The 15,898-nt window shown below is 37.8% G+C and overlaps 1 protein-coding gene across 1 annotated transcript; it reads left to right on the top strand.

Annotated features, from left to right (window-relative positions):
• Positions 1–651: 651 nt before the first annotated feature.
• Positions 652–3,345, top strand: LOC138370277 (uncharacterized). The gene has a single exon (XM_069334291.1). It carries the CDS (start codon positions 652–654, stop codon positions 3,343–3,345), a length of 2,694 nt encoding a protein of 897 aa, XP_069190392.1.
• The last annotated feature ends 12,553 nt before the right edge of the window (positions 3,346–15,898 follow it).

The raw sequence follows: 15,898 nt of genomic DNA, 5'->3' as shown, positions 1-15,898 counted from the left end.
ACTGTATCTAGGCATGAGGCTAGTGTTGTCGTAGATCAATCAATTGCTGAATTGGATAATAAGTTAGAAGAGTTCTTTGCCGAGACAGAAGGTTCTAGTCTAGGTATACAGAGCATTTCTGGTTTTTATATCAATTCTATAGCAGTTCAGCATCCCATCCGTCTAGGAGAATACGTACCTTATCCAGATAAATTGCGCGGTTCAAGACATATTTTCAACCCTAAAGGAGAACAAAATATTTGTTTGATCCAATGTTTGGCAGCATACATATGTCTTTCTTAGGGGATGACATCAAATAACATTGTCAGGCATTCCAAGTCCGCCAGATGGTGTCTTAGATTTGTCCGATGGCCTGAGGATATTGAAATTCCCATAACATATGATAACATCAATAAAATAGAAAGCATAAATAAATTAAGTATATTTATCTATGTGCTCACTCGTGAAGATAACCGGTACTACATTAGCTTAGCTAGAAAAGGTAGAGAACATTCCGCTCCTAAAGTACCATTGCTCATGCTAGAGGATCAGCATCTTGTGCTCATTAAAGATTTCAATCAATATGTTCGCAACATGCGTCGTCAATTAAGCAGAGCCCCCCAAAATCATATTTACTGTCATTCATGTTTAATTCATTTGTCACCTGATGCTATGCGGGATCACGAAGAGTCATGCGAAGTTAAACAAACACTGAAATTTTACCCTGAAGGTCATAAAATTAAGTTCAAAAATTACGGTCGTGCTTATGGACCCTCTCACACGGCCTATTATGATTTCGAGTGCTTGTTGGACCCCTCCAATCCCCAAGGTATGATTGAGAAGCGTCACAAAGCCGTGGCATATGCTTTTATCATCATCAACAGGGAATTGGAGGTGGTAGATAAATTAACGTATATGGGGGATGACCCTGTGAATCATTTCATAGATACTTTGGAGAAAGCATGGAAGAGAATCAAATCTACCATGCCTAAATACAAAATATCTATGACACGCGAACATTGGCAAGCCCATAGACGTCAGACCACATGTGAAATGTGCTATAGGCCATTCAAATCAGATAAAGACAAGCACCGTCATCATGATCATGCTATTGAATTTAATAATTATCTAGCTGCCTATTGCCAAAGGTGTAACATGTTGTGTAGAAATTCTTATAAATATTTGTATACATTCTCTCACAATGCGGCTGATGACCTCGGGGTAATTTTAAATGAATTGTCTAACCTCCCTAACCGTGAAATAGATATTGCCTCCAAAGATGGATTTAAGTTCATGAAAGTAGATATCGGTAAACTTCGGTTTATGGATAGTCTGGCTTTACTAAATGGTGGGCTGGAAAAACTAGCTAAAGAACATATCAGGGAAGGCAAACCCACCACTTACACCTCAATTATGCTAGATGACGTCCCTGCAGCCGCCCACCATTTATTAAAGACAGGCAAACAGGTCTTCTGTTATGATTATATTTCATCTTTGGAGAAATTAAATGAACCGGCTCTTCCTCCTCCCGAAGCCTTTTTCAATAGTTTAAAACACGAGGCCATAAGCGAGAGCGATTATACACAGGCTAAAGAAGTCTTCAGATTAGCGGAATGCAAGACCATTGGGGATTACTTGAAGGTCTATTTGAAAGTAGATACTGGACTATTGTGTGATGTGTTTACTGTATGGCGCAAGACCATGCTTGAGCTGTACGAGTTAGACATTACACACTATGTCTCGTTATCTAGTTTTGCATGGGACGCTTTCTTGTTTAAGAGTCAAGTTGTCTTGGACTCTATTTCTGATCGCCATTTGTACGATGTATTGCGTAGAAATCTAAGAGGCGGATTTACCTCTGTTGTACGACAACACACAAGTGTACAAAATGAGCATACGGGTGCTGATCCTTGCAGTACTGATAAATATATTCTGTATTTAGATTTTAATGGCTTATACGCCACCTGTATGACAGAACTGCTTCCTCAAGGCGGGATCCGTAAATTATCTGCTGCCGAATGCGATGATTGGCTCCAACAAGGATTGGAAAATATTGCATGTGATGGGGATAAGGGGTATTGGGTCATGTGTGACACCAAGCATGTCGCACCTGAGGTGGCTCGATACACCGATGACTTGCCATTAACCCTGTCGCATGCTAATATTTCTACTGATCTTCTGTCCGATTATAGCAAACGCATTTTAAATACAGAAGATCGCAAACTCCCCAAGAAAAACAATAAATTAATTGCCTCACATCTCCCCCAAAAAGATTACTTGGTCAGTTTGGATTTGCTTCAGATGCTGATGAAATTGGGATTAGAAGTGGCTAAGGTAAATGCAGTTTATGAATTCCAGCAAAGCAAGTACCTTAAGGAATTTGTCGAAACAAATGCTCGTGAACGTGCAAATACACCTTGCGCCATTAAGGGTAAAGCTTTCAAGCTGGTATCAAATGCAATTTACGGCAAGAGTTTGACAAATGTGAGTAAATATGGCGATCAGCATTATTTAGTTACATCACGAGACAAATTCCAAAAGCATGCACGCAATCCGTTCTTCAAACGGAGCATTTTGTTGAGCGAAGACAGAGTCATTTGCACAGTTAAGAAACAATCACTTAAAGTCAATACACCAACCTATCTGGGGTTCCAGATCCTGCAAATAGCTAAGAGGATCCTATATGATTTTTGGTACAATACGGTCAAAGTTCATTATGGAGACAAAGCTAGATTGCTGTATACGGATACAGATTCGTATTTGATTGAATTAACTTGTCCAAATGCTTTTGAGGAATTAAATAAACTGCCTTTATCTCAGCATATGGATTTCAGCAATTTCCCTCCTGAAAATCCCTATTTCGATGACTCGCGCAAAGGTCAACTGGGTTTGTTAAAATCGGAAGTTGGAGCCAAAATTATCAAGGAACTCATTGCATTGAAGCCTAAAATGTACTCAATTCTTACTCAAGATCAGGTTCAGATCTGCCGATGTAAAGGAATACCCACTTATCATCAGTCTAAACTCACTTATGCAGCTTTCCAAAGTGCTTTAGAGTTAAATATTGGGCAGCGGTTCCAATCCAGATCTATTAGGAATGTTAAAGGCCGTATGTGTACCTGTCTCACTACAAAACGTGGATTGTCTGCCTTTGACGATAAACGTTATGTACTGAGTCCTACGCAGTCTTTGGCGTATGGACACCCCGATATACCTCGAGCAGAAATTCATGAAGAAGAGAATGAGGAGGAGGATGTACCTGCACCTGCTGCTGCTGCACGTCCTGTGAGACGTGGATTCCATCCCATATTCAACATGTGGGGAAAACGCGATGCACTGGTGAACAAGACGTATCCTCACAATTAGTGACTGAAGAAATTGGTGATGGAACATTGCAACCTCCCCTAACCTGTCATTGATGTTTGAAAATTGCAATCTCCCCTAACCTGTCATTGATGTTTGAAAATTGCTGCCTCCCCTAACCTGTCATTGATATTTGAAAATTGCTGCCTCCCCTAACCTGTCATTGATGTTTGAAAAATGCTACCTCCCCTAACCTGTCATTGATATTTGAAAATTGCTACCTCCCCTAACCTGTCATTGATGTTTGAAAAATGCTACCTCCCCTAACCTGTCATTGATGTTTGAAAATTGCTACCTCCCCTAACCTGTCATTGATGTTTGAAAAATTGTGGGGCCCCTGACTCATCACTGATGTTCTGAAAATGCAGTCTCCCCTAACCTATGTTGAAAATGTTCTGTTGTATATCTATGTTGAAAATGTTCTGTTGTATATAAAAAAAAAAGTTTGTGAAATGTATACTTTGATGTTTTTATAAAACCATGCCCCCCTAACCTATGTTTTAAAAATGTTCTATGCAAAAAATAAAACAAAATTAAATGTATACTTTGATGTTTCTATGAAACCTTCCATGTTTAAATATAATGTCCTTATCATACTTATGTCAGTACAAACCCAACACGAGTCATGGATAGTTCACCTATCACTGAAGAACAACTCGATATTTTCAACGAACCTAGCAGAATAATCATTGCAGGATTTTCCAATGGCGGAAAATCTTATTTGTGCACTAAACTCGTACAAAAATACCATCTGAAATTCTCCAGTATTATTATATGTGGGGGCAGTTACAAAGCATTGCTAGACGATCCAGTAATTAACAAGAAAATAATAGCTCAACCTGAAATTATTAACCCTTTAGATGATCGTACAGACGATTTACCTATTTTAATTATTATCGACGACTTGTTCATCGAATCTGCCAATTCCAAAATTGTGTCTGATATCTTCACTAAAGGTAGACATCTTGCTATTTCGTGTATATTAATTACCCAAAATATATTTTTCTCTGGGAAATATGCTAGAAGTATAAGTTTAAACGCCTCCCATTTCATATTAGTGAAATCTAGAGATTTAGCTCAAATTGAGACTTTAGGGCGGCAGTTATTTGGAAAACAAGATTCTAAAAAGCTTTTGGATATCTACAAGAAAGCCATCAGTAAACCTTATGGATATTTATTGGTGGATTTAGGAGTGAAAACCCCTGAACGCATCACCTTCCGTAGCAATATTGTTGGTGAGCATCCATACGAAATTGTATACCAATGATGAACGTACTAGATGAAAAACAACAACCACAAGGGGAGGTTAGGGGTGGGGTGTATAGGATGTGTCCCCCACAACAACAACAACAACAACAAAGGAAGCAGTTCTGTCATACAGGTGGCGTATAAGCCATTAAAATCTAAATACAGAATATATTTATCAGTACTGCAAGGATCAGCACCCGTATGCTCATTTTGTACACTTGTGTGTTGTCGTACAACAGAGGTAAATCCGCCTCTTAGATTTCTACGCAATACATCGTACAAATGGGGATCAGAAATAGAGTCCAAGACAACTTGACTCTTAAACAAGAAAGCATCCCATGCAAAACTAGATAACGAGACATAGTGTGTAATGTCTAACTCGTACAGCTCAAGCATGGTCTTGCGCCATACAGTAAACACATCACACAATAGTCCAGTATCTACTTTCAAATAGACCTTCAAGTAATCCCCAATGGTCTTGCATTCCGCTAATCTGAAGACTTCTTTAGCCTGTGTATAATCGCTCTCGCTTATGGCCTCGTGTTTTAAACTATTAAAAAAGGCTTCGGGAGGAGGAAGAGCCGGTTCATTTAATTTCTCCAAAGATGAAATATAATCATAACAGAAGACCTGTTTGCCTGTCTTTAATAAATGGTGGGCGGCTGCAGGGACGTCATCTAGCATAATTGAGGTGTAAGTGGTGGGTTTGCCTTCCCTAATATGTTCTTTAGCTAGTTTTTCCAGCCCACCATTTAGTAAAGCCAGACTATCCATAAACCGAAGTTTACCGATATCTACTTTCATGAACTTAAATCCATCTTTGGAGGCAATATCTATTTCACGGTTAGGGAGGTTAGACAATTCATTTAAAATTACCCCGAGGTCATAAGCCGCATTGTGAGAGAATGTATACAAATATTTATAAGAATTTTTACACAACATGTTACACCTTTGGCAATAGGCAGCTAGATAATTATTAAATTCAAAAGCATGATCATGATGACGGTGCTTGTCTTTATCTGATTTGAATGGTCTATAGCACATTTTACATGTGGTCTGACGTCTATGGGCTTGCCAATGTTCGCGTGTCATAGATATTTTGTATTTAGGCATGGTAGATTTGATTCTCTTCCATGCTTTCTCCAAAGTATCTATGAAATGATTCACAGGGTCATCCCCCATATACGTTAATTTATCTACCACCTCCAATTCCCTGTTGATGATGATAAAAGCATAAGCCACGGCTTTGTGACGCTTCTCGATCATACCTTGGGGATTGGAGGGGTCCAACAAGCACTCGAAATCATAATAGGCCGTGTGAGAGGGTCCATAAGCACGACCGTAATTTTTGAACTTAATTTTATGACCTTCAGGGTAAAATTTCAGTGTTTGTTTAACTTCGCATGACTCTTCGTGATCCCGCATAGCATCAGGTGACAAATGAATTAAACATGAATGACAGTAAATATGATTTTGGGGGGCTCTGCTTAACTGACGACGAATGTTGCGAACATATTGATTGAAATCTTTAATGAGCACAAGATGTTGATCCTCTAGCATGAGCAATGGTACTTTAGGAGCGGAATGTTCTTTACCTTTTCTAGCTAAGCTAATGTAGTACCGGTTATCTTCACGAGTGAGCACATAGATAAATATACTTAATTTATTTATGCTTTCTATTTTATTGATGTTATCATATGTTATGGGAATTTCAATATCCTCAGGCCATCGGACAAATCTAAGACACCATCTGGCGGACTTGGAACGCCTGACAATGTTATTTGATGTCATCCCCTGAGAAAGACATATGTATGCTGCCAAACATTGGATCAAACAAATATTTTGTTCTCCTTTAGGGTTGAAAATTATGTCTTGAACCGCGCAATTTATCTGGATAAGGTACATATTCTCCTAGACGGATGGGATGCTGAACTGCTATAGAATTGATATAAAAACCAGAAATGCTCTGTATACCTAGACTCGAACCTTCTGTCTCGGCAAAGAACTCTTCTAGCTTATTATCCAATTCAGCAATCCATTGATCTACGACAACACTAGCCTCATGCCTAGATACAGTGCGCTGCTCGGCCCTTATAGGTAACTCTCCCTCAAAATCAGGTTCATTTTCTTGATTAAGCCGTTGTAAATTGAATGTAAAATCGAGGTATATCAAGAGGGCAGGAGGGAAATTGGGATGAACGGCATCAAACAAGGATTCTATTTGCCGAATAAAATAATCCCGATAAATAGTCAAATAATGGGCAGGATCTCCTTGGGCATGATCTGGGATGCTATATGAATGGCGTATGTACCCCCCATTGAAATTATTTATGACCTCTAGCACTTCTGGTTGAGGAGGAACTACAACATCTACCTGCTGCTGTTCCTGAGGTGGTGGCGGAGAATTAGCGATAGGCTGGCTGGCTTCCATATCTGAATCTGCTTCCCAAACCAAATGCAGGGAGTCGTCACTGTCCTCCAGTTGCGAATCTATAAGAAACAAGAATATCGCTTTTTAATAAATAATATAAATTGAATGTAGGATAGTTTATATATAAATAATGAAACGATATGGAAATAAATTAATTATTGAGGATAATACATACGATCTGGAGTGCTCCTGCTGTTGTTGCTATTTTCTAATGGCGGCGTATGAGCTTGACTAGTGCTAGGCTCTCCAACACCTCTTCCCCCTCCACGAGGATAATCCTCCTCCTCAACTATCTGCTGAGCTGGTGAGCCTAAACAAAAATTTTATAAATCAATGTTCCTATTAATGGCAAATGTTAATGTTATATTTGGAATACCACAACAGGCATAAATAATGGAGAATAATGGTAAAAAAATAAGAGACTCACTTTCATAATGAGTACTTTCAGGCAGAGAAGCTTCTAAAACCTCTGAATCAGAACTGCTCGAAGATTGCATGTGGTTGTCTTTCTCCGCCAAATACATGCAAAATGGACATGCTTCGGGGTTATATCCTGCAGAATATATATTTTTTAAATAAATAATGGAAATAATTATAATTTATTCGATTATCAACATCATTCACCACGGATATTAATTGGAAATGAACTATCTATATAACACATGCAAATAAAAACGTCTATCACTGGCGAGCAAATTATGCAGGCAATAATAATAATACTTACGGTTGGCACAAAATACTTTGGAGCAGGTGGCGCAGACCTTGTCATAATGTCCGCGAGGTTTATCTTCACACCGGGGACACACACACGACGCGAGTTTGCCATATTATCTTCACACTGGGGACACACACACAACGCGAGTTTGCCATATATGAAATATGACACACTTCACACTTAACACGGCACAAATGCATTTTCCCCTGCTTTGGGTTATTGCAGAAAGGACAATTTTCCATGACTGCGTATTGTTGAAAAAATACAGAGGTTTGGTGAAATGTCCAGGAGCGATGCTGGCTGTGAGGGCTAGAGTTGAACTGACCCATTGACTGGGGAATGGCTGCCAGGTCAGCTTACCTGCTATGCTGCCAGACGCACGATTCTGCTTAAATTGCGGTACGACATTTGGGTAGCTATTATAGTTTTGAACTTATCACTGCATAATGAATGATTACAGTTGCGGATGACTAAAATGTATGTTCTTAAACATCTGATTAGGTTAGGTGGGGATGGTTAGTCTAGTCATTTTTTAATAATAATAACATCAAATACAGTACATATACAGGTAGGACGCTAAAGGCCGCATTGGTGATCTGGTGACGTCACACATAGTTGACCAGTCAGGTGCTGTAATACCTTGACACTTATATGCTAATGGCCAACAATACCTTATCCCTATACCTGAGGTCGCTTTTTCATGATGCTGCTAAACAACAACAACAACAACTGGTCTGTAGAATGTATTTGTTTGTTATATATAATAAGTTAGGTTAGGATGGTTTGATCGGGTTTATGAATATCAGAAAATATAAGCAATGAGTGAAAATATGAGCCAATGTAGCTGAATATCGACTCTGGTGAAACACAGAGTACAGTTGAGGTATTAAGCCAGATTAAGAGTTCACACTTATGTGTGAACCTCCTGGGATCCGCATTTAGCACGTTGGCGCCTCGCGTCGCATTAGGGATGATGACGTCAGAAACGAAGGTAACTGCAGAAGGCCTTATTTCAAAACAAGAGAGGCTTGCTTTTACTGAATGAGTATTTTTGATTTGTTATATGCTACAGTAAGGTGTGGGAGGTATGTTTTGAGCGAATGTGAGACGTGTATACGGTTAGGGTCAATATTGGATTACTACTGAACGTGCATTGAAATTGCCAATGCCCAGGGCCTTGTTTTTTTCATATAAATGACCGATAGCGGTTTTCATTTTTATTTTACCCTATGCCCAATAAGCAATCCTTGAAGAAAAGATTGTCAAAGCTTACATTACATTCTCTAGAAAGGCAAAGAAATAGAGGTGAAATGACAGAGCTGTGACTAAATGAACATGATAAAGGGGGATATTAATAGGTCAATAAACGTATCAACATGAGACAGAACATGAAACAATGGGCATAAATTGGATAAGTTTAAGATTTAGGGAAAAGTCCTGGTAAATACTGGTTAGGTAACAAGGGGAGAATGCTGAGATACATGATACTTCTTGCTCTGTGTTGCTCCCCCTTTTGATACATGTAATGGTTGATGGTTGGAAGTAAATATGAAATTTAAAATAGTCTAGAGACGATGGTATTTTACATTTGGTTTCAGGGCCACTGTTGTAACGCAAAACACACGACTCATAGACCGACTGTTTAATCCCCTTGAATGTACCTGTGCAGGAATGCCGAGCGGCTAGCTGGTGACATCATTAACCATTAGCGATGCCTGTGCATGGGTCAGTGGGGTAACGAAAAATGCACGACTCAAATCGCGACCGTTTAAATCCACGGGGAAAAAATCGCAACTCAAATTGACACAGTTAACATCCACGGAAAAAACAAAAATCGCGACTGTCGAAAAAAGCTTTGACAAGTTCAATGGGCTAACAAAAAAGGCATGACTCAAATCGCGACCATCGGAAAAAAAAAAAAACTTCGACAAGTTCAATGGGCTAAGGAAAAAAGCATGACTCAAATCGCGACCATCGGAAAAAAAAACTTCGACTAGTTCACTGGGCTAACGAAAAAGGCACGACTCAAATCGCGACCATCACTATTTATATCGAAAAAGGCACGACTCAAATCGCGACCGTTGAGAAAAGCAAAACGGTCGTGACTTGTGTCTTCTCACACTACTAACCGTCACCCCAGTGGTGCACAATGTGAACCATTGCCCCAGTAGTGTACAATGTGAACCATCGCCCCAGTAGTGCACAATGTGAACCATCGCCCCAGTAGTGCACAATGTTAACCGTCACCCCAGTAGTGCATAAAGTGAACCATCACCCCAGTAGTGCATAAAGTTAACCATCACCTAAGTATTGCATAATGTCTACCATTGTGGAGTAATCCTAGCAGGAAGTAATGTCCTTTTTAATTTTGAATATTTATTTTCTTATATTGTATTTACTTTATAATTTTTTGTTTAATAATTTATATTGAACTATAATTCTAAGTGGACTGTATTTTAGACTCAGCCTGCCAAGTTTCACCTGAATACATAGTGGGGGTTGTTAAATGTACACAGCTTATTCCACAATTGGTGGTGATAAATAAACCATATACATTTCTGTTAATTTTATATAATTTTTACCACATATGGTGGTATTGAATGAACTACAATATAATGTGTTAATACTAAAATGTACTGTGTTTATATTAATAAAGAAGAGAGCCCCAGCTGTGATTGTAGTGTGAGAGAGCTGGACCTAGATTCACGAAGCTCCATGTATTTCTTCGAAAGTAGGTTTGCTATGAAGGTTCCTAAGTGCCCGCTAAGAACGCGCCAAAGAGCGATTCAGAGAAGTAAACTTACGAAGATTTCTATGTAGTTCACTTAGGTCTCGCAAGATGTCACTAGGCTTTTAGTTTGGCTAATCAGAGAGAAGGAAACATTTTTCATCTTACAGGTGTAGCCAATCATGACGCTGCCATATCGGAGCTTATCCGTGACTACTTGCGAAATATTTAAGTCGAATTTTCTTATAAAATTAGTATTTTTCGAAGTAAAACAATGTTTTTTCAACTTGTAGAGTTAGCACCGACATTGTAGTATACAAATATGTTACATTTTTTGTTTACTTACGTAATTCTAAGAGATAGTGTATAGCTCCACTTGTCGCTCCCAAGACTTGAGAAGTGATGGTATCTATTTAGGTATTTATTTACCTAAATTTACCCAAGGGCCACTAACTATATAGTGGCCTCTACGAGGACAAAAAGCTAGGGGCTTGTTAAGTCCCGCCACTTGTCCTAATGATATTTTCTAGCTGGATTTTGGCAAGTACGGCTTCAGCGGGTAGGCGGTTCTATGGGTTTTAACCATCTGAGTAAAAAAAAATCGGTTTTCAGTCCTACTTGAGAGAACATACTCTCCAACACTATATCTGTGATTCCCCTGTTATCAGTGACTTCACACCAAATGGTATGAGGTATTTTGAGCTCTGTAATTACATCTTACACTCAGGAATATTGGAAGATATTCTTGTGCTATACCCAGATTTTGCCAGTGGAGGCTAATAGATCATCAGTATTTTGTTCTCTCCTGATTCCATGTATGACTGGCCATCCTGTGAGGTGAGGATGTTGGATGAGCTTGTAGTTGGTTTTTGATCTACACTGTGTGATCCTTCATACAGAATAGGGAAGCAGCACATTGCTGTGTATATACCTAATCATGTTAAAAAAATACATTGTTTGAGAGGAGTCTTGTAGAAACTAGTAAGAGTAGTTATAATATAATGTTTCCATGATTCAGTGTTTACCTCTTGTGAAAATTGTGAAGTTATTGTTTAGTCAGAGTTGATTTGTTTTTGTATTGAGGCTGGTATTTTCTCCCCTAATTCCATGTATGACTAACCATCCTGTGAGATTGGAGTATTAGATGAACTTATAGCTAGTTTTTTTTATCTACACAGTGTAATCTTCCATATAGAATAGGGTAGCAGCACATTGCTATATATACCTAAGCTTCTTAATACAAAAATATCAGTAATAAAGATTTTAAATTATAGTTTGTGTTATTACCAATATTATCCTTATTAAATCATGTTAACCATGGATCATTAAGATCTCATGTTGATATGTAATGCAGTAAAATATATTTCTTTTGAATCATACATAAAATTGTGCATTATGTCTCAATTTTTCACTTTTTTGGATATATTGTGCTGTATAGTACAAAAAGATAGGATAAAAATAAACCAGTAATATTTCTTTCATTATATTTTTATTTACATAACTGCATCAATATTTTTACAGTAGACAGGATTTGTTTCTCACAGGTGCATTATTTGTTAAAAAAAATTAGGTTTATTGCTACACACAATGGTGCTACATAGCCTTCCCAGCTTGGTGCCTTCTTTTGATAATTACTTACTGATTGTTACACAGCCAAATTGTGTAACAGGAAGAGGTGTTGGACACAAATTTTTTCCATGCTAAATGTAGAGGAATCAGCTGAGCATTCCTCATATAAAATAGGCCGCCTCAGCTTATAAGGTAAATAAAATAAGCATTCTTCAAATAAGTACCTGCCTCACCTCACTGCCTTACTGCTACATAGCCTTCCCGGCATGGTGCCTTCTTTTGATAATTACTTGTTCCACACCCAAGTTGTATAACAGGAAGAGGTCTTGAACCCCTACTTCCCTCTATCTTCTTTAATAGTCCATATAGTCATAATTATAGGTTTAAGTATTCAATGAGAAGTTTTTACCCTAACTTAACATCATTTGTGCAGGATAGTTTTCTTTTATGTCTCACCCAGATTTAATTTCAAAATAAAACCAAGCTAAATAAATTAGAAATGGGTATGTATAGCTAAGGTACACCCTTACTACTAGCTGAACAGGGGCATTTGGTGACAGTAAATGATCCCATCACGCAGGGCTCATCACCTTCTCTCATATTTCATGTTCACCAGTGTTAATTTACTTAATAACTACTGGTATAATATCTTGCTATTATAAAACTAATTCTACTATCATAAAAGACATATTTACTTCAAGTTTCAAGCAGAGAATGCATATATAACTAACACGAAGGACTCCTCTTTACGAGATTCGCCAAATAATAATCTTTTGTTATATTAAAATCGATCCCAGTGTTATGTAATAGAGAAAAATTGAGTTATATCCAGTTTATGTAAAGCTACGAGTGCCCGACAGCACACTTTGATCCCGGACCAAACTTACGAAGGTTTTTCAACTTAGTGTAGCTACCTGAATACTGACGTAGCCGCCACGAAGGCGCTAAGAAGGAAAACATTCGTAGCTAAGAAAAAAAACCTTCGTAAGTACCTTCGTGAATCTGGCCCCTGGGGCTGGATTCAGAAAGGTACTTACGAAGGTTTTTCTTCTTAGCTACGAATGTTTTCCTTCTTAGCGCCTTCGTGGTGGCTACGGCGGTATTCAAGTAGCTACACTAAGTGGAAAAACCTTCGTAAGTTCATTCCGGGATCTAAGTGTGGTTTCGACCACTCGTAGCTTTACGTAAACTGGATATAACTCAATTTTTCTCTATTACATAACACTGGGATCGATTTTAAGATTTTGGAACATAAACAAAAGATTATAAAAATTGAATCTAGTGAAGAGGAGTCCTTCGTGTTAGTTATATATGCATTCTCTGCTTGAAACTTGAAGTATATATGTCTTTTATGATAGTAGAATTAGTTTTATAATAGCAAGATATTATACCTGTAGTTATTAAGTAAATAAACACTGGTGAACATGAAATATGAGAGAAGGTGATGAGCCCTGCCTGATGGGATCATTTACTATCACCAAATGCCCCTGTTCAGCTAGTAGTAAGGGTGTACCTTAGCTATACATACCCATTTCTAATTTATTTAGTTTGGTTTTATTTTGAAATTAAATCTGGGTGAGACATAAACTAAAAATATGCTGCACAAATGATGTTAGGTAAGGAGAAGGGTAAAAATGTCAAAAACTTTATTCATTGAATACATAAAGCTATAATTATGACTATATAGACTATTAAAAAAGAGAGAGGGAAGTAAGGGTCCAAGACCTCTTCCTGTTATACAATTTGGGTGTGGAACAAGTAATTATCAAAAGAAGGCACCATGCCTGGAAGGCTATGTAGCAGTAAGGCAGTGAGGTGAGGCAGCTACTTATTTGAGAAATGCTTATTTTATTTACCTTATAAGCTGAGGCAACTTATTTTATTTGAGGAATACTCAGCTGATTCCTCTACATTTAGCATGGAACAAATTTGTGTTCGAGAACAAATTTGTGTTCCTGTTACACAATTTGGCTGTGTGTAACCAAACTAGAAGTGCTCTACTAATCAAGGGACCCAGAATGTGGAATGACCTCCCGAATCATGTCAAAGGCTGTACCTCTCTCAACCAGTTTAAGAGTTAAACCAAGTACTGCCTAATTAACTCCATGTAACCTAACTTACCTCCTAAATGTCAACCCATGTCTTGCTATTTTTTAACAACGCTGTTCACCAACATGTGCAATTGCTGATTTATGCTATGTTAACCCCCCTTTTTGTATTTTTTCCCTCTTTCAACACAATTTATACCTAATCCCGATTACTATTAAGTTTTAGTCTGTGTTTTTCCCCCCAAACCTTGCCCGAAATGCTATGAGTATTAGTGGCTTTAGGTATTGTATGTACTAGCTCTGTCTATAAATCCAACATTATGTTTGTAAATCAACTGTATGTACTTTTCCTGAATAAAATGTATTTATTATTTATTTTTTAATCAGTAAGTATTAAAAGAAGGCACCAAGCTGGGAAGGCTATGTAGCACCATTGTGTGTAACAATAAACCAATTTTTTTCTTTTAACAAGTAATGCACTTGTATGGTAAAACAAATCCTGTCAGCTGTAAAAATATTGATGCAGTTATTTAAATGAAAAATATAATGAAAGAAATATTACTGGCTTATTTTTATCCTATCTTTTTGTACTGTACAGTATATCCAAGGAAGTAAAAAATTGAGACATAATGCACAATTTAATGAATGATTAGCATGGATTAGCAGTTCAAAAGAAATATGACTATTACATATCAACAATGATCCATGGTCAACATGGTTTAATAAGGACAATACAGTACTGTATATGTAATAATACAAACTATAATTTAAAATCTTTATTACTGATTTATTTTTATTAAGCTATTAGGTATACACAGCAATGTGCTGCTACCCTATTCTATATGGAATATTACACAGTGTAGATAAAAAACTAGCTTTAAGTTTATCTAATACTCCCATCTCACAGGATGGTTAGATATACTGTACATGGAATCAATTTAGAAAATACCAGCCTCAATACAAAAAACAAATCAACTCTGACTAAACAACTCTTCGCGATTTTCACAAGAGGTAAGCACTGAATCATGGAAACATTATATTATAATTACTCTTACAAGTTTCTACAAGACTCCTCTCAAACAATGTATTTTTAAACATGTTTAGGTATACACAGCAATGTGCTGCTTCCCTATTCTGTATAAAGGACCACACAGTGTAGATCAAAAACCAGCTACAAGCTCATCCAACATCCTCACCTCACAGGATGGCCAGTCATACATGGAATTAGGAGAAAACAAAATACTTAATGCTGATTTATTAGCCTCCACTGGCAAAATCTGGGTGCAGCACAAGAATATCTTCCAATATTCAACCCGTTCTCACACAAGACAGCACATATATGACTTAATGCTTAAAGTCAATATGTTGAATGTGATTTAGTACATATGTGATATATTTCCAGTTACCTTTTTTACCAAGGCCCAAACTCTTCCTCGCGTACCAATTTACGTCTCACAGTACTCACCTATTTGTGCTTGCGGGGGTTGAGTTTTGGCTCTTTGGTCCCGCCTCTCAACTGTCAGTCAACTGGTGTACAGATTCCTGAGCCTACTGGGCTCTATCATATCTACATTTAAAACTGTGAATGGAGTCAGCCTCCACCACATCACTGCTTAATGCATTCCACCCGTTATCCCGTACCCGTCCCGTCCGTACAGTACCCGTCCATCAACGTAGATGGTAGAATAGTCGTGATTGGTTCAATTATAATGAAAATTGCAGTTTTCAGGTCCCACATGGGTTGTGAAATTTACCTACTATTGTCCATGCTCTTAGAATATTAAAAATCAGCTACATCCTATTGAAGGCTCGTAGTT

This window comes from Procambarus clarkii, chromosome 31 (genome assembly GCF_040958095.1).
Source record: "Procambarus clarkii isolate CNS0578487 chromosome 31, FALCON_Pclarkii_2.0, whole genome shotgun sequence".
Taxonomy (NCBI): Eukaryota; Metazoa; Arthropoda; class Malacostraca; order Decapoda; family Cambaridae; genus Procambarus; species Procambarus clarkii.
This window is presented reverse-complemented; position numbering and strand designations above follow the sequence as displayed.